Source organism: Bactrocera dorsalis, chromosome 1 (genome assembly GCF_023373825.1).
Source record: "Bactrocera dorsalis isolate Fly_Bdor chromosome 1, ASM2337382v1, whole genome shotgun sequence".
Taxonomy (NCBI): domain Eukaryota; kingdom Metazoa; phylum Arthropoda; class Insecta; order Diptera; family Tephritidae; genus Bactrocera; species Bactrocera dorsalis.
The window spans coordinates 52180859-52207660 of NC_064303.1; the positions used below are offsets into that span (position 1 = coordinate 52180859).

Sequence of the window (26802 nt, forward strand, 5' to 3'; positions counted from 1 at the left end):
TGAGAACAGTGTGTCCTTGAGTCAGAACAGGATAAAACAAGTTCAATATATGCATTAGCAATTTTAAAAATTGAATTTATAATAAGTGTATATGTACTACACAAGCCGGTAAAATTGTAAGATGATTTAGTAAAGTTAAGTGAACACATAATAATGGAATATTTTATTTCAGAAAGTTTGGGTAATTGATCCGGGAAACATCCCAATTTCCATATAATATACATGTGGGGATTACACCCACGCACTTACGAAGTAGTTTTCTTCTGTTCAAATAAAATTCACGCTTGCAATCTTCTATTGTTTTACACTTTAGAATATGATCGTTTTATTTTATAACACGGATGAATATTACAAAAGAATGATTAACAATTAACTTTAAATTTACACGATTAGGATATTTAGTTTTTAAAAAGAGAAAAAGATGGTGGTAGTTGAGTTTCTTTTAAAAGGATACACTTCGGTTGTCTTCTGATAAATTCGTCAAATGCGCACGGCTACGCGTTTTCTCAACAAGTGTTCGTCTAACATTTGCACTTTCTGGTTTTGCGATTGTTGTTCGAAACTTGCGAAGAAGAGCTTTATGCGAAAAAGCGTTGCTCAACCCCACAACTCGGCCATCCTGCATTTTTTTCGACCTCGAATTCGCCGTTGTCTTCGTTATGAAAATTTGACCATGGCTTCATAAATTCTGCACAAGTCGTCGTTCGATTTGGACCTTCGGTTACGCCAACTTTTTTAACATCGTTGGTATTATTAGCTTTGACTTTAGTAATTTGGTATGGGCCCAAATATTTTGGTTTTAATTTGAGGCCACCACCAAATTGCGTTCTTTTCACGGCGACTAGATCGTTTATTGCATATTGGTTAGCTTCTTTGCGTCTAAGGTTATATGTCTTTTTGTTTTCAGCTTGGATCTTCAATATTTGTTCTTTTGCATGTTGTCGTATTTCGCCTCTTCCTTCTTGGAGTCGTGACCTTATTTCTTCTTGGATGAGTTGTTTAATGTTTAAGTCGTCAGCTGTACGCATTTTAACGCCCGTTAATAATTCGAAAGGTGTCATGTCAATACTTCTGTTGTAAGTGGAATTTATTACTTATTGTACTCTGTCTCTGAATTTGTACCATTTCGTCGGATCATTCTTGCTTAGTTTCGTTAAAACATTAATAATAATCGTGTTTAGTCGCTCTATTTGACCATTGGCGCGCGGCAAGCCAGTCGTTATTTTAACATGTTTAATGTTCTCGTCTTCACAATAACGCCGAAAATCGTCAGACGTGAAAGCTGATCCACGGTCTGTGATTATGTGCATTTCCGAATGTTGTACTTTGTATTTTCAAACGGCTGATAGCTTCGCGTGATGAAGTCGTCTTTCTTGGGTATAACCAAGCGAATTTCGTAAACGAATCAATTACGGCGAATATATGTTTATAGAGTTTATTGGTTGACTTTAGTGGACCAAGAAAATCTACGTGATACGTGTAAAGAGGATTTGCTCCTTTATGAAGTGGATGCAATTCACCTTCTTTTTTTACCCAATTTTCTATTTGACACAATGCATGCTACACAATTGTCGATATGCATTTTTATTTTCTCTTCAAGCTTTGGAATAAAAAATTCTTGACAAATCAAATCTTTTGTTTTTGAAGTAAAACTTCTTTAGGCGCGTATGGCTTGGGGAGTAAGCTGACGAACGCGTAACGAAAAGTGTGATCAGGCGAGGCGAACGCAGAGAACGTATAATATAGAGAAGACTTACCTCGTTGCCAAATTTACGACATTTCATTTAACATATGTACATATTAAAAGACCAAGCGGTCGCGCATATTCACGTACATACATATGTAATTATGTGTGCATGTAAACAAATTTGCAAGAACCAGAGAACTTAAAAGTATAGACAGAGAACATAAAATTTGTTAACATTGTATGTAAGGTCGGAATTCGCCTCGCAATTTTAACATTGTTTACAATTCTCTCACATATTCTATCCGAGAATATGAAGAGACAGAAATATATGTATTTACGGCATATGATGACAAGGCATATATGCCGAAGAAGAGAATATGAAGAGACTCCCAACGAAGAATTTCGTTTTGCTTGTTTATATTTTGTTTCATTTTGACACCGAAAATGTGTACAAAATACATTATGCTCTCTGTCTCACATACGCAAGAATATGAAGAGACATAAATATATGTATGCATGAATATGAATATGAAGAAGATGAATATGAAAACACATGCATGCATGCTCCTTATGCAAGTTCATACATATACATACATATTTACGCACGTTGGAAGGCGAAGCTGTTACAGCGGCAAGGGAAGCGGTAACAATCGGCGATCGTTTGTTAGTTTCTTTCGCGTCTCGTCGCGTCAATGCTTCGACAGATTGATGTGCTGAACACATAGAACGCGACAGACTGCAAGCGCCATCTGAATCTGATATTGAAATACACACATTCTTAAGGACACAGTTATTTAGCCAGCTGCACAACTACATAACTGTGTCCATAAGAACGTGTGTATTTTAATATTTGACAGATATCGCTTGCAGCCTGCCCCGCTCTATGTGTTCCGGGCGTGACTCTTTGAGTTCCGGCCATTGATTGTCCGTGACAACGGAGATGCGAAAGATGCGTGCGACACTTGTTATTATGAATGTATGTACATATGTATGTGGGTCGCATTTGTTTTCGTAACACACAGACAAATGTGCCAAAGAAATAATATACATATGTATGTATGTATATGCCATAGAAATTCTATTGGTACAAATATGGAAATGATAACGAAATAATGCGAATATGCACATTTCATGTAGGTCATCAATTTTCTTTGAAGAAATGAAGTTCATTTTGCACATCTTCACTTTGTAATAGTGGAAATAAATATAATTTATTTGAAATATTACTTTATTTAAATAAAAATAAAGAGAAATAAAATTAAAATAATTTTTCCTAATTTTTCCCGTGTTTTGGACAATGGAACAAACATCATAATGGTAGTTGTTTACATGTCGCCCAATAACACAGTTAATAATATCATAAAGTTTATATACAGAAGATTTATGATTTATGGTCGAGTAGGTTCTGAAGAACTAGGAGAAAACTATAAATACGTTGCCACTAATCTTAGCAAGAGATTTCAATATCAATTTCGCATCCGAAGATGGACAACTCTTGAGAAACTTTCTACGAGATAAATTAGAATTACAAATGAATAATGACCGTAATGAGCCAACTACAAGACATGGAACAACAATCGATGCAGTTTTTTCTAGATTTCTGTCTAATTTTAATTCTAAAATATATGTATCGTATTTCTGGTATCATAAGCCTATTGTCTCGGTTTTACAATCAACCACAGTAATTACTGATGTACCCAATAATGAAAATAACGAATAAAACAATGCAAAAAATAAAAGATCTATGCAAAAATATTAATTTACTAATGAAAACATAAAATAAATTTAAATATTTGTAGGAAATAAATATATGTATATGTGCATACATGTATATATTGCACACACACATTCATATATATACATATAGATAGAGAGAAAGAAGTTTTACTTCAGTCGTGCGGTCATAAGCACACTCTCTTTTTTTTTAATCGCAAAGTGCCCCTTTTCATGAGCGCGTCGAATTATCTCTCTTTGCATGCTTTTGGGTACTACGAATAATTCGATATCGTTGACTATTTTGTGAAGAATACCACCTTTTTCAAAATAGTCGTTGTAACTTTGTTTTTCTTGTAGAATTTGCTTTATCGTATTTAGTTCTTCGTCGTGTTCTTGTGCACGTCGTAAGCAAGCAAGAAAATCGTTATCGCTTATCATCATTATTGGATTGCGGCTTAGAGCGTCAACGTGCCTCATTCGACTTCCAGATCAATGTTCTACTTTATAATCGTATTCTTGCAGAAAAAGGATCCATCGCGCGACTCTTGTATTCAAATCCTTTTTCTCAAGCGTTTTTGTTAAAGCGTTACAATCAGTTATTAGTTTAAAGTGTATACCCAATAAGTACACTCGAAACTTTTTCAGCGCTTCTATTACAGCTAATATTTCTAATTCGTAACTGGAATACTTACGTTCAGCTTCAGACGTCTTTTTGCTCATGTAATAAATTGGATGTAATTCGTTGTCATCTGGTAGTTTTTGCAGTAATACGGCACCATAGCCGTCAGCGGAAGCATCTGTATAAACTTCAGTTTCATACTTCTGATTGAATATACCTAACACCGGTTTTTCGATAAAGAATTTTCTTCAGTAAATTAATTGCAGCTATCTCGTCTCGATTTATTTGGAACTTTTTACCTTGTTTCGTCAGATCAGATAATGGTTTGGAAATTAACGCAAATGATGGTACAAATTTCCGAAAGTATCCGGCTAAACCCAGGAAACTTTGTAATTGTTTTAAATTTTTCGGCAATGGGTACTTAACTAAAGCTTCGATTTTACTTGGAGATGGTGAAATTTTTTGATTTTCAATCACATGACCCAAAAATTCTACTCGCATTTTAAAAATTGACATTTTTTTCCAATTAATTACAAGTCCATAGTCTTAACACAGATTCAACACTTCTTCTAAATTACGCACTGCATCATTTTCGTTCATGGCTGGTACGATTATGTCGGCTATGTAAGGGAGTGCTATCCCCTTACGCATTAAATCACGGAAAATTGCATTGACATGTCTTTGGAAAACACCCGGAGAGTTCGACAAGCCAAATAGAACTTTTAAAAACTGATACTGTCCGCCATGTGTAACGAATGACGTGTATTTGCGGCTATATTCAGACACAGGTACATGGAAGAATCCATTTTTTAAGTCAATTGTGCTAAATATTTTTGCGTTTTGCAATCGGTCTAGCTGGTCTTCAATCAAAGGTAACGGGGATCTATCTTTTACAATTACTTTATTTAATTGTCTATAATCTACACACAATTTGGACTACCGTCTCTTTTTTTTACTAAAACCACCGGACTACTAAAATCAGAATTTGAATTTTCAATTATGCCGTCTTTGATCCACTGATCTATTTGATCATCAACAATGCTCCTTTGTGTTAGTGGCAGTCTACGCGGTCTAAACGATATTGGAGTTTCATCACTTAAAACGATATTCATTTGCACATTTGTTGATTTGCACTTATTCGGCTTATATTCGCATACCATATTACGCACTTTTTCTTTCGCTTCCACACTATTTGTTTCATCAATATCAAAATTGTCTACTACCGAGTCCACTTGCATCATATTAAAAACGTTTTCTACATTGTCACAAGGAATTTTTCGAATAGAAAGTCCATCACGATTTATTTGTATATCTGCTTGCAAATAAAAATCTTCGCCGATCACTACGTCAATGTCCATTAATTTTGATTGGACCACCAAAAAATTTAAACAAAAATCTTGATTCTCAATACTTATATCAATACTAACTTCTCCAATTGGTTTGATATTATTACCTGCCGTACGTTCACCAAAACCTATTAAACAAATGTTTGTTTCTTTCAACACAGGTTCTCATAGCGACTTGAAAACATTATCCGTAATTAAATTAAATTTACTTCCCGTATCAAATAAGCAATAGTATTTCTTTCGATCGATAAACGCTTCTTTGTTCATAATACTGCTTTTGGCACACAAACGAGTATTACATTTTTCGTTTTTATTTTCAATTTGTGGGCAGTCTTTTGAAATATGCCCAAATTTTTTGCACTGGAAACACTTGGTGCCTTTCGCTTTTTCGCACTCTGAGCTTTTGTGCCCTTTTGTACCACAATTAAAACAAGTTATGGTTTTACTGTCGTATTTAGCCAATTTATTTTCAGATGATTTCACTTCAAAACTTTCTTTGATATTTTTCCGAATCGATTCATACACTTTTAGTTTTTCTTTAAATTGTTTTAAGTCTGATGCACCATATAACACTGTTTTATTTAAATTCAAATCACTTATACCATCGATCACGTATTGTATCAATACATTTTTTTCAACGTAACCACGCATTGCTAATTGTTTCATATACAAAAAATATTCTTGAACACTTTCATCCTTTTTTATTTTTCTACAAGTAAGTTGTTTGTGTGTCTGCGAACTGTTTACAATTGTTTTGAATTCTTCTTCTAAAGCCACTTTTAATTTTTGCCACGAAGTGATTCCGCGTTCACTTTGAATAAACAGTTTAGCTAAACCTCGTAGAGATTTTTTGGCAAATATAAACTTTTGGAATTCGTCCCACCCCATTAAAGTAGACGTTTCTTCGAATTCGACCAACCACACTTCGACATCGATTTTGTCACTTCCATCAAACCAACGAATAGAGTCTTCTATGTCACGAAAGTTCATCGAAAAACGAGACATTTGTGTTTTTTCTGTTTCTTCCCCTCTTTTGCACGCTGTAGGTTTATCGTCCTTTCTGCCCGTCATATTTCTTGCAACACGTTCGCTTTCAGCATTTCTCCTTTGTTCTTGCCGTTGTTGACATTCAAATCTGATGCTACTTGCGCCAGCGTCGTCAAAGCTGCGCATAACATCATCATCATCGTCGTCGTCATTGTCTTCGGCATCTTTGTCGTCATCTTCACCTTCATCGTCACATTCTATATCGTCGTTCTCTGCTGCTGCGCGTAGCAACGTAGCTCTTTCAAAAATTTCGAAATATGTGTAGTGTCAAATTACTTACACTGCATGTCAAACCTAATACGTTACAGATTGATAGCAAATCGGCAGCTTTCAAACTGTTTTCTATGAAGATCAATTTCTGTGTTAGCGCTCATCGTTTTCGTCGAATTCAAAGCCAATAAATTCCCGTAAGCGTTTTCGGTTTAGTCTATCTCCTTCTGTTTCGAAAATGAATTTGTGTAGAGTCGTTATACATTCTTTTCGGCTTGCTCTTAGCTTCTGACGAACAAATTCGAAATTCTGCAAACACGCCATGACTGTACACAATTATTGCATCACTTTTTAACAAATTTTTTGAACTTTATGCTTCTTGTTTTTTTTTTGGTTGAGCCTTATGCTTCTTTTTAATTTAAACACTTTTCTTTTCACGATGATTGAGTCTATGCTTCTTTTGGTTGAGCCTTATGCTTCTTTTTTAATTTTAACACTTTTAGTTGAGCCCCCAAAATATGTGGGGATTACACCCACGCACTTACGAAGAAGTTTTCTTCTGTCCAAATAAAATTCACGCTTGCAACATACATACGTTCAAATGGTTTTGTGAGTCTTCAAAAGATTTCGAGAAAACGTGTTTCGAGTACACCTTAGTAAAGGAAAAACTTAATGCAATCAATCCATGATGATGATGATGATGATACTCATTTTGACTTTCCATCTGACTTTAAGCCCTTTATATTGATCTAATTCAATCTAGCTGAGAATAATAGTTTTGTTCAGCTAACGGTTGCTTGTATCTTCTAAAACAAATCGAGTTAGATAAAGTATGAATACACGATATCAAATCCGGGTGACTGTCAGACCGTCTGTTCAAGCTGTAATTTCTGTACAAATTGAGATACCTTGATGAGTTTTGAATAGCAACACGATTGATATTAAACGATAACCTATAAAGTGCCGTAACTAAGCACCAAATTAAGATAAAGAGCTGTAACTTGACACAAGGGATCGTAAAAAATTGCACTTGTGGGCGTGGAATCCACTTTGCACGAATAATGAATTTAGAGTATGTCAGCTTATAACCACGAACGTTTTAAATTCAGCAAAAACTCTTCAAGTGAATATTTGGACCTCTCTATCTATAATTGACCGCAAATATTGGTCAGTGTTTGAGATATAATTGAAGTTCCAGGATAATATATTCCTGACAAATGGGTTGATTCTGATCATTATATCCTCTAGCTACCTATACCTAATGCAACGATTTTTGAACTACTAGTTAGCTTTATACCACCTGTTTCGGCCAACATGTGAGATGTCTTCATGGAAATGAAGTAAAGTTTTACTCATAACAATGTATCTTTGTGCCTAAAATGGTTTAAATTGAAGACAACTTGATATAACATCCGGGTGACTTTACACCATATGATTGGTGATGGTATTTGGAGTATTTTTACCTTAATTTGGGGGCACGCTAATACTTCGTAATTAGAATACACCGTACCTTTGCAACGGCACAGGATTAGTCATAAAAAAATAAAGCAAAACATTAACGTATCCACCATTTTGAATGGCAAGCTTCGAGGTGAAAATATATTGCCGCCATGATTTTTACAGATGCGCCAATTGAATTTAAACGCACTCAATTTCCAATTAAATTGACATTCGCAATGGAGACGAATAACTCATAAGGCCAAACATTGTTTGTTTGTGGCTTAGATTTGGATACATTAAGCTTTCCCACGAACAACTTTAAGTATGTGGTATGTTTTCGCATGTGTTTGTTTGCATTTGCCTAAGAAGGTCTGATAAAAAATATTGCATACTTCATTGCGAGAGAGATTAATCTCTGTTTATAATAATAAACTATAAACCTTTAGTGTTAGTTATTTTTAAATATTTTTTCAAAACAACAATTGCCGTTTATTGTCTAATACATATGTATATGTATAAAATTTCCATGTCACAATGTTAGTTACCGTATTCTTCCGAAACGGATTTACCGATTTTTACCAAATTTTATATGCGTATTCAGTAGGCCTGAGAATCGGCTACTATCTGTTTTCCATACCCCTAAAAGTCGGAAAATTGGACAATTCTGAAATTTAACTTTTTTCCACACAATTTGTTTTCTTATTTTTTGTTTTGTTTTTCAATATTTTGATTTGTAAATTATTTGAATTGTTCAATTTCGGTTGCTTGCTTTCTTATTCCGGCTATTCAAAATGTAAATTATTAAAAATTATTCAGAAAACCTTAGGTGTGTTTCACACAAAGTGAGCAATTGCAGATTGAAATTTGCTACAAAGTCACGAAGAGACCGCGCTAATATCGGTCGGTGTTCTTTTTGCAATCAGCGTATGGCAGCCCAAGACACATGAACGAGTACTCCCAGGATGCGATGACATACGTGTGGAATTATGGATCGCTGTCAATCAGCAAGCGATCATCACGATGTTGCAGCACGACTTTTCAAACAACAACTACGATGTTTCATGGACTTTATCTTGAAACAACGTATATGTGGTGCTGTTAGATGCTAGATGTCCTCGTTGAGTGGCAAAAGAGAGGTTTGTCACATGCATACATTCTTTTTTGGATGGTGGTGACCAAATTGATAAAACAATTTTTGCGGAAATTTCTGATGTAGAGAAAGATCCAGTATTATACGAAGTGATAAAAACCAATATGGTTCATGGACCTTGCGGACAGCACAATCCCACTTCATATCAATCTATGTATATTGAGTATTACTGTTTGGTGAAATCGATCAAATACGTTTGCAAGTACGTTACCAAAGAAAGCAAGTCAAGGACCTTTTCCGACTGTTGTGTATCTCGCAGTTCATTTGGAGATGGCCAAAGTGTGTATTTCAACCCAGAGAATTCAGTACAGCCAACGGAAACACCGCAACAATAAAATTTATGTTGACGAGTATTTCCTCGACTTGCGTCAGGGATCCGTTTGCGAGAAAATTGCTCTATTCGGAAATGGCTTGATATTACACATGGGGTGCATCGTCGAAGAAATGTTTACACAAAAAACACGGCCCACCAGTAGATGGACTTTCAGGTGTGTTCTCAACTAATGCATTAGGGTGAATTTACATAATCCCCCCGAAAAACGACGATTGCTTCTACCTTCGGTTGCTATTGATTAATGTACGCGGTTCAACTTCATTTGAGTCATTGCGTAGTGTGAATGGCAATTACAATTGCTGATAATCGCTGGAATCAAACAAAGGACGATGCGATAGCTACTTTGCATGCCACTGAAGTTCGCACACTTTTCGCGATCACGCCTCCAAATCTGCGTCAGTTATGGGATACGCACAAAAATTACAGTGCCGAAGACATTTTACATCGTATTCGCTAAGTACTGTAAAAGGGAAAATTCTGATCGTCTTGACAATGGAAACGAAGCCGTGAAATTTCCAGTAGAATTTGTAATTTCCTTGGAGAGGCTTGGTATGCCGCCGCATCATTTGCGTCTCAAAGTTGGATCTTTAATTATTATGTTTCGCAATTTTCATTCGCCGAAACTATGTAATGGAACCCGATTGACTGTGATGCAGCTATCGAATATAAGCGCCCGAATGCTTGGTGCTACGAATTCTTTTTAGTTCCACCGGTTTGCCATTTTAGTCCAAACCTATTCAGTTTCCAGGGAAAATTACTTTTGAAATGACAATCAACGGACACAAGGATAGTCGCTAGAAGTGTGTGGTATAAATCTGGAAATGCCATGTTTTTCACAGGGCCTGCTATAAGTGATGTGTTCATAAATCCGAAACCTGTATTTTCTATACATTTACGCACCGGAATAGAAAACAAAAAATGTTGCTTATCAAGCTGCGTTACATTGAAAAAATCTAGAAAAATCGCAAATAAATTATTTAAACACAAAATATATTAGATCAAACTTTTTTTAATTTCAAAACACATAATTTCTCAGAAGAAAACGCCTGCTTGGTCAGTTAGTACTTCTATACATTTTAGATTATTTTAATCGTGGAGATTCTTCTTCTTCTTTATTGGCATGGAAACCGCCTTCGGAGTTATAGCTGAGTTATGGCCGAAATATTTCTTATTTTTTATGGTTTTCTTATGGACTTATTTTATTGAGATTTTTGATCTATACTCTTATGATTAGTGTTAGTGAATCTGTTTATAGGTATAATAATTACACAAATCTATTTGTATGTTTTATTTGTTTTAATATTATTGATTTTTTTTGTGTTAAAGATGAATTTGTTTATATTTTATTTATTTTGGAGAACAAATTTATATAATAATTGATAAATGTATATAAGAATTTCATACAATTTGAAAAAAACCTATGTATGTTGTGTTTCGTTTTGGCAATAATTATTAGAAGTGGTTCTCTGTAATTAATAGCTATTGATTGATTTAAATTTAAATACCTTAGAAGACATTCCATGTGTTCTGAGTACACATCTCGTAATATTATAATGGGGTGTTTGCAGGGATTTGATTTCAACAATTTACGAAAATAAGGACTGCAGGCACTGAGCACAACTCTATGAGCAGCAAATGATCGCTGGTCACAAGATATAGTTACATCCACAAAGTCTTCTTCATCTCGCAATCGTTGAAAACAGTTAACTATAGATGATTGAAATTCACTCCATTTCAAAGCATACAGTTGATGATGCTGTTCATGAATTGTTAACTTTTGGGATAAAGAAATCTGCTCCTTTTTTTCCACAGGTATTAAGTTTTGCGATACTGAGGACATATTTCTTTAATTAAATTTATAAATTCCTTTTTAAATAAGTGCAATTTGGTGATGTCCTGGTTGAATTCTAAAATAAAACATAAATAAAGGTCATGCATTTTACTGTAGATAACATGGTATTTATGTATGTATGGTATATGTTTATTATTAATTGCATGTCTCACACATACAATTTTTCCAGAAACACTTTACACTCGGAAACAAAATGTTTAATTTTGACTTTAAATGAGCAGGTCATAAATAAAGTTTAGTTTAAAGAACATTTTTAATGGAAAACAATTTAACAATATGAATTTAGATAATACCAACAAGAAATTAAAAAGAATCTCTTAATAAGCAAATATTTATACACTTTCGACACTGTCAAGAAGTTCATTACACATAATACCAAACTTATTCTAAATTTATGACTTATTATATCAACCTAAAGCTAATTTTAATATTACTTGTGACCAAGGGGGGTCATGGAAAGCAGCAACTTGTGTAGGTCACATTCCAATGGGATCTTCTGGCACTCTTTACAGTAGGGGAGCCTGGAGTGCTAAATTTGCAGTTACTGGAGCGTTATGGAGAGTTACTAGAAGTTTAAAAAAAAAGAAGTCTAGGTAAAAGAAGAGCGATGATTATTTTCAAAAATTAAAAAAAAAACAGTCACATAAAAATACTCAAGAGCGTCAGTCATTTATGGTATATACTCGTACGCGTATTGTATTTCCGATAGTCGATATATATTAATCTCACAATCAATTCAAGGGGGAGGGCCGTAATGAGAAGTGAAAAAAAAGTTATTCGAGCGTGTCAGATAAATTTCTGACAATTTCGACGTGACCAAAAGTCACGACTGATTTGAAAACTTGTATAAAAAAGGAGACCTTGAGATACTCGAGCTTGTCAGATTTTTATGCAGGGGGATAAACTTGATGTCAGAGTCTTCCCAAAAGATAATCTGACAATTATATAGAGGGATATCGTTAATCTGACGATTTAAAAGTGGAAGAATTCTGTTTGATTCTAGTTTTTGTTACAGGATGTAATAAAAACAGTGTATACATATATATGTATAGAAAATTGAATAATTTATTAATATGAAAGTAGATATAAATATTAAAAAGAAAACTTGTCAATTTTCGTCATTGGAGTCATCGTCGAAGTTGGTTTCCACTTCCTGAACTTCTTGAACTTCCTCGTCATTTTGCATTTCTGTAACCGAGAAAAAACATAAAACTTCAAAACTTTTTAGTTCTTTTATTTTTTTCTTTTTGATTTTTTCATACGTTTCTTCGCCACAGAAAACACATTTGATACTAACGTCACTCATTTTTACAATGGATGTAAAACTGATCGCTGTAGACGAAAAAAATAGAAAACACCACAAACAAACAAAAGTGTCAAGTGTCTATTAACAACAACCACGCTATGGTGATCAGCTGAGATGGCATACTGGCAGACGCTAGTATGAGGACGGTGCGAGAGAGTAAGAAAGAAAATGAGAAGTAGGGGATACACACCTCTCATCATCAGTACGCTTGTCCTTTTGTCGACGATTTTATCTGTATCGCCCCATGGAAACTGTCAGATTATAGGATTTTCGTGATTCTGACAGAATTCCCTTTAAAATGAAAAAAAAATATCTATCGCGCTCGAGTGTTTTAAGGTGACGTATTTTTTTACAAATTTGTCACCCTGCTATTTCTATAAGTCACCCTCAAACTGTGAGAATATTGAAATATACACTCGTCTTCATATATTTAATTTACCATCTCTTACACCCCTATTCTGTGCACTTGACAATTCAACATATTTCTAATTTGTCAAAATTCGAAATTAATCAAGCATTTCGAATTCTGTATCTGAAATAAAAAGCTCTTTTCTTTATAAGTTGTTAAGATGTCAAATGCTCTTGACAGTGCTCGTTATGAATTAAATATCAGATTGTGCATCTTGTTGTGAAAATAGAAGATATTTTACTTTTGTTATTATTGTTAAACGAAGATGAAAATTGTGAGAATGGTAATCGCGTGCGGCATTTAAAATACCTTCGGGCAAGAATAAACTTTTATAAAAATGGGCAAGTATTAATAATATACTAATTTAATCTGATGCGCTCGAGTTTCCCGAAGAATCGATTTTTTTTTCTCTAATCTAACGAACTCCCCTCCATATTAAGAGCTCATATTTAGTAGGGGTACATAAAAAGGTGCAATGTATCTCCCCATATAATTTTCTGACACGCTTTAGTAATTTCGAAAATCCCCGCATGAGCTTCCCGACTATGAAATATGACAGCTTTCAGTGCTGTTGAAGTTTTTGACTAATTTTCGCCAGTTTTTTCTTTAGGTAGGTCCAATGGCAGTGAGAAAATCGGGAATCACAATAAAGGGTATATGGGGGCAGTTAAAGGTCTTGGACGGTTGTATTCTCTGTGGACATTGGTCAGCTATAAAAGAGACAAACAACTTTATAAATAAATAATCCACACATCAGCGACAAATTCGGCATAACTTTTCTTAGAAGTATAAGTGATCTAGAATATATCCAGTTTTGGTACTATATCATTTCTTTACCAGAAATAAGATACATATTTCTCCATGAATTTCAAAACTATATATCCGACAAAAAGTCGTCAATAAACTCCGCCGTTTAAATATTTAGTATCTGGTGCCTTAAATTTATTCGGTTTCTTCAAATGATGATTGTTCGATGGCCTCGATCCTCGTGAGAAATGAAATGTTATTACATTATTATTTTTTTTTTTACTTATTTAAAATAAATATTGCCCTGCATTTTTGTCTTGCATTTCCTTTTGCTTCGTACTAATTTTAGAACTCAAATAGAAGTTACTTTTTAATCTATACATATAAAAAGTAATTCCACTTTTCGTTGTGATTTTATAACTTAAGAACGGGCTCTATCTATTTAAACCAAACCTTAAGGCAATGTTCGGACTATTTAGTATATGGTTTATAAGTTTACACAAAATCGGTAGAGCGGTTCCTTATTTATCAAATTTCAATAAATGTTAATGGGGATTTTCGTGTCAAATTAAAATTATTTAAGATGAGAATTGTGCTGTCATATTGTTATGTTTTTGTGTCATGTATACCGTCATTTCATTTCGGACGCTTTTTAGCGAGTCGTCGGTATTTCACATCGTTTAGAAGCTTTATTTGAATTAAATTGTCAAACAATGGTAAGTTTTAAGCAGTTGAAGTGAAATATTGTAAATGTATGCATGTGTGTTTCTTTATTTGAAAAAACATATCGTCACCTAAAATGCAAAAGGCCGTAACTAACATTTTTAGTATTTTACAGGAGAAGCAAAAAACGTTATAGATTAAAGCATAGCCGCTCAAAATTTTTCATGCCTATACTCGGAGTATAGGCAAGCAAATGCAGTCGAAGCATGTACGCTACGACGCTAATTCTGCCAGCGTCAAAAATACACTCGAAATACAGGAATTCAGTTTCGAATAAACATATAGAGGACTTAATGAGAATCAAAACTTACGATCTTGAAGTCGATATGGAAAAAATCATGGAAAGTTAAAAAAATTAACTTAAAATTATTGTTGTTCTTAATTGCTTTTTTAATCAAAAACCATAATTATTTATTTTTTTCTAAATTTTTAATAACAAAATAACCAAATAGCACGATTCACTCAGTGTATCAATCATACGCTAGCAGATATCAAATGTGTGATTGTATGCGTTGGTAAATAAATTGCGCATTACTTTAAGCGGCTCTGGATTAAAGAGAGAGAAATTGTAGAGTTAAGCTTAGAAAACACAGACGGATTTGTTTCTGAAAACCAAATTAATGGGAAAAAAGCAGTTTTTAAGAAATGTTAGTTACGGCCTTTTGCACTCTATTTTTCTGAAACCAAAAAGCCGTAACTACTTGAAAAAATTGTGTATAAAATGAAAGCAATGGTTAAAATAAGAAAATGTGCTTTTAGGCTGTAACTAAAAAAGTTTTTAACAAGTTATGTCTTTTTGTATCTATTTATTGTAAGTATTTTAACACAGAAGAAATTATTTAATTAATACATTTAATTCGAGAAAATAAAGTTAAATTAAACTGGTTAAGAAAAACAAAATAATTCATTTGAAAACAACAAAACCTGCAATACAAATAACAAATAAGAATAGGTTTAAGATGTAAAGGGTATATTATCATAAAAGCTGTGGCAGTCAGCCGGAAGTAAAAATTTAAGTTCCAGCAGGTGTTCCCATTTCTTTTTAGATATTGATATTCTTTCGGTATTTAACTGTGAAGCTTCGATGTCCCTAAATTTTTGTTGTGTACGTTGTGGCAAAACGTTATAATCGTCGTTGATATTTGTTTTATAATAAATTATTCCAGATGGATCATATGCCAAGGCACGGTTCATATTAACAGTTGGCTCTCCGGATTTTTTGCCTGTATTGAAGATGTTGAGTTTTTTATACATAATTTATACGTGTATGTTAATCTTTACCTGGTCGAATAGATACGTAGCGCTTAGGAATACTTTCGTAGTCAAGGAAATACTTGTAATCAACATGGTGCACTTTTAGAGCAAATGGGTCCTTTCGAGACTCTCTAATCAAGCCAGACAGCGCAGATGGTAAATTTATTTGTCTCTTGTTGATTTTTCTTTGAATGAGGGAGTGGGTCGAATCACTCTCCATTTGTGTATGTCCCACTATTAAATATTTATATTCTACCGTTATGTTTTCTTGAACACATAAAGATAATATTGCATTAGGGAGAATTACATTTCGGTTCTGAAAGAAACAACCATCGGAACATATAATTATGTGATGAATATTTGGTGACTTTTTAATGGAATTTTTTATGTATTTTATTATACATGTAGCAAAGGTAGAAGCAACAAGGGTACCATCGGTTTCGTCCCAGACAAAATTGTCAGATTCATGTGAAATAACTTTATAAATTGTGAAATTGTGCACTTGTAATTTCATTTTATAGTACGTGGCATTTGCATTTGTCTGTGGAATCAATTTCACTGCCTGCATGTCAATGCATAACAACAAGTGTAATCCTGATTTGGCGTTTTCTATGTCAATTAACTTTTCATTTCTCATGTCTTGTATATCCTTTCTATGAATGTCGTACTGATCTTGGGTTAAGTTCTTCGATTCGTATGATGTGCAGGTGTCGCACATATCATTTTTTGGCTTAAATATACAACAGTTTTGTTTTTTTTTAATACTGCCATAAATGTTGGAAAAGATACATGAACTACTTCATTAGTCTCGCAGTCTTTAGAATAAACTTCATAGACATGTTTGTAGCTTTTAAAATCGGACCGCAAGTACAGTTTCTTCGTATACTGTCTTCGGTAGAGTGATTCAAGCTTAGGAATGTCATGCAACCATTTTTCCAGAAAATTTAAACGTTTTTGAAATAAGACTCCTTCATTAGTAAATGCTTTACGTTCTGTTGTTATTTTGTTTTGTTCTTCTGGCGAAATATTGGTGCCATGGAAGTCATTGAAATTTACCCAATTCCTCACCATTTTCTCATTTAATCCAAGCGTAGATAAAAACATATGAAACCACACTTGAACACGTTTAGAATGATGTTTTAAATAGTAACATTTGTAATTGATCTTCTAGAGTTCTCAACACAAATTCGCTTTATATTCGCGCGTTCAACAAGATTAACGACATACATTTTTTTTCATCCCATGACATTTTCCAGAACCTATTAAATATTTCCTTACGATTTTCTTCGGAAAATGTAGAACAATTCCGTACAGCACTTTTCTCCCAGAATTTTGAAGTACATCCAGCTTTAAGTTCTCTTGGAGCTTTTTCACTAATAATGCCTTTCGATAGCCCCATGTATTTTTTTCCTTTCAATCGGTTTATTATATATCCAGACCTTTTATTATTTTTTTTAAGTTTTTCATTACAACCATTTTCACAATTAGTACTCATTTTATTAATTTTGTTTTATTCCGGGAATGAGGGCAGTAACACAATAACACAATTTGATAAAGAAAGAAAGATAATGAAAACAACTGTAATTACGGATAACACAATGTATCACATTGAAATTGAATCAAAGAGAATGAAAAAAGGGTAGTTACGGCTTTTTGGTTTATGAAATTGTTGAAGTTGTAGTTGCGGCCTTCTGATTCTCGCATATAAAGTCGTTATTTTTGGACGTATGCATGTAAAATTTGCTGTGTACACGTGTTTCGGTTTAGTACTTTATAATCAATCAAAAAGTCAATTTTGAATTTTTTGTTAGTTACGGCCTTTTGCATTTTAGGTGACGATATTGTGGTTAAAGAGGTGTTTTATTCTTTTGTAATAGATGCAATTTGTTTTTAATTTGATTTATTCTTTTTTATATGAAGGAAAAATGGCACGAGCCATACGAGCAAATATAGATCATCGAACGCGTAATGTACATGATGTATCATTACTAAGCCGATCACAGACTACAGATGAACGCGAAAAAATAATGCGCCGCAGCGTGAACGTAATGCACGAAATAGATATGTTGATCCTGTATCTGTTCTGAATCTTGAAGTTTCATTTTATACGTAGGGAAGCACGTACCGTGCTGACAGTAAAATATAAATTTAAGAAACACGTGATATTAAATTTATTTGCTGTTTAAAATTTGAGCTTGTCTCGCCCAGCTTCGGGATTTTTCTCCTCTTGTGTACTTATACAAAATAATTGATTAAAATATTTTTTTCCAAATAAACGCAATTGACACGACTGTTTCAATGTTAAGAGTTTGTGCCACATGCTTTTCAATTTATTATGTTGCTAAGCAAAACAATGTTTTTGGCTTAGTTGCTATAGCTGTTCCTAATTATATGCCAAATATGAGCGATATCTGTCAACCAATTTGTTTACAGCAGCTGCTTAAGCTTTATTCAATTTTTACAATGGATAAAAATATCGTACAAAGAATTTGTCTCAAATTTTGTCAATGAGTCAAGGGTGTATGAGATTGGTAAAAAGCAAAAATACTAAAAACACGCCAAAATCGCTCCAAAATCAAGGTGATGCTAATTGTTTTTTTCGATATTTGTGGTTTGGTGCATCATGAATTTGTTCCGGAGGGACACGCAGTTAATAAGGTGTTATATTTGGTCGCATCGACATCCGTCGAAAACGGCCGGAATTGTGCAAGAATTTATACGATGTTTATGCACTATCGCATTGAGCCATCATTGTGACCATTTGATTTGATTTGTCTCCGCATGATTTTCTCTTGTTTCACAAACTGAAATTACCGCTCCATGGAACCAGCTTTCAGGAGATTGAAGAGATAAAACAAAATTCGCTGAAATTCATCCCAAAATTATGTATGAAAATGATTCGAGGACAGAAAAAATCGTTAACATTAGTGTATTACATCTAGAGATTACTTTGATCGCGGAAAAATAAATATTGATGAATAATTAAATATTTTGCGTTTTATTTATAATTTCCGGGTAACTGTTTGTCATTTGTTTGAACAAATATAATTCAAAACATCCAGGGTTGAGTTGTATGAGAAATTTTCTGCTAATAGCTTGTACTTCGTTATATAAATCTGTTGCATCTGTATCGATCAATCCACTGTGAGTTATAGACATTTATGTATAATTGTTAAGCATTTTCAAATGGGTTGTGTGTGTAAAACTTTGCAACTCATCAATTGTAAATAAGGGGCCATCCATAAATTACGTCACACCTTGAAGGGGGGGAGGGTATCATTCAGAAGTGACATTGTGAGACAAGGGGCAGGGGGGGGGTCAAAAGCTTTGTGACATCACATTTCAAAATTTGTGATGTACAAACGTGAAATTTATAGGTAAACAAAAAAATATTAAACATTTATAAACACAATCTTTGTTTTTTTAATACTTAAGTTGTAATGAAGCTTTTTACTGCCCCTGCTTTCCGTGCCTAAATTTGTAAACATTGGGGCTCTCCTGCGAATCGTACTTTATTTTATTTTATATTATAATTTTAATCAAAGTTACAAAATTGTCTACCGCGTTATAGTTTCAGCTTTACAACATTTTAAAGATTTTCATTAGATGCAATTTGTATAGCTACAAATGCCCCAGGAAGGAATGCATTTAGCAGAGTTGAACGACGCATGGCACCTCTCAGTCGCGAACTTATTGGTGCACTATTAAATCATGATGATTTGATAGTTAAATGGGCACGATTCCGATTACTTTGGCGGAGGGGTAAAAAACCGAATTTCCGGGAAAATGGGGTATGTACGGATAGGGGGCTTCTCTAGAGGAGGAATATCCAAAAATTATGTAAAAATAGTTAATATTTTTAAAAATATTCACGTTTAAAAATTCAAAATTTGCCCTAAGAACACATGTTATTTCTCCATCTTTCACAGAATATTTTCACGTTTTTCACTCACTATATTTAAATATACACTCTTAACATTGAAATAAGTTCACTTTTCGCTTTTATTTTGTAATTTTTCAGCCAAATTTAGTAATTTAAAATCACTTACCAAATTTATGGCTGAAAAGCTTAGAGTGTTTATATTTACGAGGAAAATCAGCATTGCCACACCTTAAAAACCAAAAGTGAAGGATTTTTTTAGCGTTTCACAGCGTTTTCTTTGTTTGTACTTTCGAGTGATTCCTTTTTCTTTATTAACTATAAACAAACTATAAAGAAGATTTTTCAAGCTAAAATTGAATATGTGAACACTTTTCTATATACATACATACATATATGAATAATATGTGATTTATATTTAATAAACACAGATAAGTAAAATCGTGTGATAATATTATATTATACATATGATTGTAATATAACATTATTATATATGTACATATTACAATTTTATACTATAACTAGCTGGCCCCGCAGCCGTTGTCCTGCGTGAAATTATGTGTTTTGAAATGAAAAGAAAGTTGAATTTATCATTTCATTTTTTTTTTCAATCAGCTTGATAAACAAAATTTTTTGGTTTCTGTTCCGGTGTACAGAAAATATTGCTTTCCAACTCGTGTGCACGCCACGTATATCTGGCCGTGTGAAAAACATAGAATTTCCAAACTTATTGCACACACTATGCGACTATCCTTGTGTCCTGTTGAGTGTCATCTCAAATGCAATTTTCGCTGGAAACTGAAATGGCAAATCGTTGGAACTCAAAGAAATTCGTTGAATCAAGTATTCAGCCCTTTGTATTCGATAGCTGCGTCACAATCAGTCGGGTTCCATTACATAGTTTCGGCGCTTGCAGATTGCAAAACATAATAACGACAGATCAAACTTTGAGACGCAAATGATGCGGTGGCATACCAAGCCTCTCCAAAGAATTTAGAAACTCCACTGGATAATTCACGGCGACGTCTTCAATGGCAAGACGATCGGTCGATTTGTATGAGCGCAAGTCTTTCGGAATTTGACTTTGAATCTTCCAGTTTAAGTCAAGAACATCTGTATTTTTTGGCAGTTAATATTGCGCGTGCATTTAAGGAATCATAGTTAAGATAATTTGGCCAATGTCCGAAGATTGGTGATGAGTTCATCTTTCATTAATTGATAAACCGCAGATGGAATTGATATCAAACCACCGGAAGCATCAACCGGAATTGACCCATTTCCAATTTTTAGCGAATACGATGTAAAATGTCTTCGACAATGTCATTTTTGTTCGTATCTCATAATTGACGCGGATTTAAAGGCTGATATGGTGAAATGATTATCGCGAAAAGTGTGGGAACTTCAGTGGCATTCGAAGTAGCTATCGCATCGTCCAACATTTGTTTCCACTGATTATCGTGTTCCAGCAATTGTAATTGCACACACCATACCATTCACAGTACGCAATACGCCGCGTACATTAATCAGTAGCAACCGAAGGTAAAAGCAATCATCGTTTTTTGGGTGGGTTGTGTAAATTCATCCTAATGCATTAGTTGAGAACACACCTGAATGTCCATCTACTGTTCGGTCTTGCTTTCAGCGTAACTATTTCTTCGACGATGCATTCCATGAATGCAAGGTATTTTCAAATAGAGCAATGTTCTCGTAAGCGGATCACTGACGAAAGTTGAGAAAAAAACTCGTCAATGTTAGTTTTGTTGTTGGCGGTGTTACCACCGGCTGTAATGTATTCTCTGGGCTGAAATAAACTCTTTGGCCAATCTCCATTTTAACTGCGAGACACACAACAATCGGAAACCGTTCATGAATTGCAAAAGTAAATATCCTACAAAGCGCTTTATTGCAGTTCACGTATGGACCGTATCGTTTGAGACCATTGAGCGCCATGTTGCTTCCCTTGGTGACGTACTTACAAACGTATTTTATAGATTACACCAAACTGCAATACTAAACATTGATATGAGTTTAGAATGTGAATTAGACAACAGTGGAGAATATAGTACGATCCATATGTTGTCAACTTCGATATTCACTACTCTAAGTTGTATGGTCGTCTGATGAGCTACGACGATGGAGTGGATATCCATCATTTCCAGTTTGCGATTCCGAAAGAAAAGCAAGCGGATAGTGTTTCGTGCATTTATTGTTAGACATATAAACCGAAAAGGGATTGTAGTGTCCGCAAGGTCCATGAACCATATTGCTTTCCACCACTTCATATAATACTGGATCTTTCACACGTTTCACTTTTCACTGAATAATTTTCAATTGTTCAATTCACAACCTGTCGTAAAGCATCGTAAATCGTAATAGTAATAATTTTTCTCTTGAATAGCCGGAATAAAAAAGCAAGCGATCGAGACTGAACTATTCAAATAATTTCCAAATCAAAATATTGAAAAACAAAACAGAAATTGAAAAAAAATGTTTTTGGAAAAAAGTTACTTTTTGGAATTATCCAATTTGCCGACTTTTCATGAAAAGTATAAGATGTTTTTATTTCTAAACCTTCCTTAATCCACAACGAACAACCTCTTAAAATTTCATCAATATTGGTTCAGCCGTTCTCTTAGCGTTACGAACGAACAAACATTCATTCGTTTGTATGAGAAAAAGAAAAGGACTGTTTTTAGGGGTTTTCCGGCAATTATTCGAAAAATCCCTGAACCTAAACGAATATTTTAAAAAAAGAATTATCAAATTTCGTTCAGTCGTATTAAAGTTATGAGCATACATACATTTTGGCGATTCATTTTTACATACATACATACATATTTATATAGACGAAGATGTAAGGTTGTTTTTATTGTTTTTTTTTTTTTTTGAAGAAATGAAATATTGAAATGATTCCTACAAACATGAATTTTGAACAAATGCTTATGATTTGAAATATAATTTTTGTATTTATGAGTTGTATTAAATTTTGACATAAAGAGATAAAAAGTATCCTATGTCCGTCTCCTGGCTCTAAGCTACCTCCCTACCAATTTTCAGCCAAATCTGTTCTGCCGTTCTTGAGTTATAAGTGATGTAACTAACACGACTTTCTTTTATATATATAGATAAAATCATCAGCGAATACCCGGGGTGACCGAAGTACTCTCGCGTAGTACTCCTTTCTGCGTTGGCGGCCTTCGGCCGCGCTCTAAAAAAATAACCCTGGCTGAGCGAATACCCGGGGTGACTGAAGTACTTTCGCGTAGTACTCCTTTCTGCGTTGGCGGCCTTCGGCCGCGCTCTAAAAAAATAACCCTGGCCGAGCGAATACCCGGGGTGACTGAAGTACTTTCGCGTAGTACTCCTTTCTGCGTTGGCGGCCTTCGGCCGCGCTCTAAAAAAATAAACCAGGCCGAGCGAATACCAGGGGTGACTGAAGCACTTTCGCATAGTACCCCTTTCTGCGTTGAAAATAAAAAAAATATATTGGCTTTTCGGTATAAAGTGGTTTAATTTATGGTTATCATACACTCAAAATTTAAGTTTTCGTTATAAAATGATAAATTTTGGTTATTATATCTATCAGCGATTTCCATTTATTTTTGATGATACATTGGTTTGTATTTTAGGTGACAATATATATATTATTATATTTAAAATATGAGTTTGAGTGCATAATAACCAAAAAATATAACTACTTTATATCCAAAACTCAAATTTTGTTTCAGTATGAGTGCATGATAACCAAAAAATATAACCACTTCCTACCCAAAACTCATATTTTAAATATAATAATATATATATCGTCGCCTAAAATACAAACCAATGTATCATCAAAAATAAATGGAAATCGCTGACTGATATAATAATCAAAATTTATCCATTCTATAACGAAAACTCAAATTTTATTTCAATATGAGTCCGTAATAACCAAAAAATATAACCACTTTATATCCAATATTATGAGTGCATAATAACCAAAAAATATAACCACTTTATATCCAATATTGAAATAAAATTTAAGTTTTCGTTATAAAATGCATAAATTTTGATTATTATATCTGTCAGCGATTTCCATTTATTTTTGATGATACATAGGTTTGTATTTTAGTCGACGATATATCGTCCCCTCAATATAACAATAGCGTATGTGCTGATACGCCATTATTTTTTTATTGCATATTTAGAATCTCCATCATTGATTCTATGTCTGGTCAAAATTTCGTCAAATTCTACTTCCACAAAGTGGGTCAAAATGTCATTAGAAAAAATGGTGTATAATTTCATGTTCAAAAATTTCCTTCAATAAGTGTATAGACATCTGATTTGACAAAAACTTTAAACTCGATTTTCTCAAAACCCAAAAAAAATTATACGCTATTGTTATATTGAGGGGACGATATATACTATTATATTTAAAATATGAGTTTTGGGTATGAAGTGGTTATATCTTTTGGTTATCATGCACACATATTGAAATAAAATTAGAGTTTTCGTACTGTACTGTATACTTCACACTTTATTACGTAATCTATATATATATAAATCAATGCCACTTTCTTTGTAATTTCATCACTCATAAACGGGTGAACCGATTTGGCTGATTTTTTTTTGTTGTATTTGTTATTATCAGGAGAAGGTTCTTATGTAAGAAAAAATTACGAAAGTTGCCGGAAACCCCCTAAAAACAGCTCTTTTCTTTTTCCCATACAAACGTCTTATTTTGTATATACATACATACATATGTAAGTGAAAATGATTGTTTGTTTGTTAGTAACGCTAACCTTTAACTTATGACGTGGTAGTAAATTTTACACCTTGTGTTTTGATTTTCTCATAATCATAAAAAAGGCTTCTAAAATGCGACACATTTTTCAAAAAAATACAAAGAGTTTAAAATTTTCTTTCCAAATACTGTAATTAGTTTTAAATCAGTTTGATGAAATTTGTAAGTATTATAATAAAAAAATCTCTAATAAATTTTAACAATCAAAATGATGTAAAATTTACTACTACCTCTAAATCTACGATTCGAAATTTGACCTCATAAATTAAAGGCTAACACTCGAGAACGGCGGAACCAATCTTCATGAAATCAGAAGTTGTTCGCTGTTGATCTGGAAAGGGTGAGATAAAAAAAAAACCATATACTTTTCATAAGGAAAAGTCGAAAAATTGGAAATTTCCGAAAAGTGACTTTTCATACAATTCTTTTTTGTTTTGTTTTTCAATATTTTGATTTATAAATTATTTGAATCGTTCAATTTCGGTCACTTACTTTTCTATTCCGGAAAAATTATTGAAAATTATTCAGTGAAAACTTTATGTGTGTTTCAAAAGAAGTGATCAATTACAGATTGATCGGTCGGCGTTCTTTTTGCCATCAACGTATGGCAGCCCAAGACATAAGAACTACATGAGACTCCCAGGGTGCGATGACATATGTGTGGAATTATGGATCGCTGTCAATCAGCAAGCGATCATCATGATAATACAGCAAGACTTTTCAAACAACAGCTACGATGTTTGATGAACTTTATCTTGAAGCAACGTATGTACATATATACAAGTATGGTGCAGTCAGATGCTGGATGTACTCTGTTGAGTTGCAAAAAAGAGGTTTGCCCCACGCACACATTCTTCTGTGAATGGTGGATGGTGGTTACACCAGATCAAATTGATGATATCATTTCTGCGGAAATTCCTCATGCAGAGAAAGATCCATTATTCTACGAAGCGATGAAAACCAATATGGTGTATGTACCTTGCGGACACCACAATCCCACTTGCAATAAATGCACGAAACACTATCCACGTGCTTATCTTTTGGAAACGCAAACTGGAAATGATGGATATCCACTCTATCGTCGTAGCTCATCAGACGACAATGGCAGGACATTTACCATTCAACTTAGAGTAGTGAATATCGAAGTCGACAACATATGGATCGTACCATATTCGCCACTAATTCACATTCAAAACTTATGCCAATGTTTGATATTGTAGTTTGGTGAAATCGACTTTTCCGACTGTTGTACGTTTCGCAGTTCATTTGGAGAATGGCTAAAGAGTGTTTTTCAACCTAGAGAATACAGTACAGCCAGCGGAAACACTTCCAACAACAAAATTTTCATTGACGAGTTTTTTCTCAACTTGCGTCAGTGATTCGTTTGTGAGAACATTGCTTTATTTGGAAATACCTTGATATTATGCATGGAATACATCGCTGAAGAAACAGGTACGCAGAAAGCAAGGCCAACCAATAGATTGACATCCAGGTGTGTTCTCAACTCATTCCTTAGGACGATTTTACATAATCCACCCGAAAAACGACGATTGCTAATACCTTCGGTTCAATTTCATTTGAGTCAATGCGCACTGCGAATGGTAGAGTGTGTGTAACCTTTTGAGAAGCACGCAAGCAATTACAATTGCTGGAACATGATAATAAATGTAATCAAACGATGGACGATTCGATAGCTACTTCGCATGCCACTGAAGTTCGCACACTTTAAGAATTGGAAATAGGCAAATTTCGGTTCCAGTGGTTTGATATTAATTTTACCTGCCTTTTGTCAATTAACTTCAACGAAATATGAACTCATCACGAATGTTTATGCCAAATTTGCCAAATTATCGTAAATACGATAACATGAGTGCGTGCCAGTTATACTTGGCGTGTTCCCGAGTTGGAAAACCATCTTCTCTGTACATTTACGCTCCGGAATAGAAACCAAAAAATATTGTTTATCAAACAGCGTTAAATTGAAAAAAATTTAGAAAAATCGAAAATGAAAGATTTTTAACACAACGTAAATTCAACTTTCTTTTCATTTCAAAACACATAATTTCACGAAGGACAACGCATGCGTTGTCACGGCATCAAGCGTGAATGGCTGAACCGATTTGGCTGATTTTTTTTTTGTAGTTTTCTAATACTCTGTACAAGGTTCTTATGGAAAAAAATATTATGAAAATCTCTCAGAAAGATTGAAAAATATACATTTTATTTTGCTAAAGGACGAGAACGGCGAAAGCAATTTTCATGAAATTTTCAGAAGCTGTTCGCTGTGGATCTGGAA

General features: G+C 33.9%; 1 protein-coding gene across 10 annotated transcripts in view; it reads right to left on the bottom strand.

Annotated features, from left to right (window-relative positions):
* The window catches only part of LOC105222374 (protein abrupt), a 385492-nt gene that overhangs the window by 322572 nt on the left and 36118 nt on the right, over nucleotides 1-26802 (bottom strand). For 7 of the 10 annotated variants that reach the window (XM_049462423.1, XM_049462420.1, XM_049462421.1 and 4 more), the window contains exon 2: nucleotides 11055-11456. The exons of 1 other annotated variant lie outside the window; for it this stretch is intronic. In XM_049462423.1, the coding sequence (XP_049318380.1) occupies nucleotides 11055-11389 (335 nt within the window). In that variant the 5' untranslated portion in view covers nucleotides 11390-11456. Of the gene's footprint in view, nucleotides 1-11054; nucleotides 11457-11835; nucleotides 11967-19889; nucleotides 20050-26802 lie in introns of all 10 variants that reach the window. 2 more of the 10 variants (XM_049462417.1, XM_049462418.1) reach the window with 2 other exon arrangements.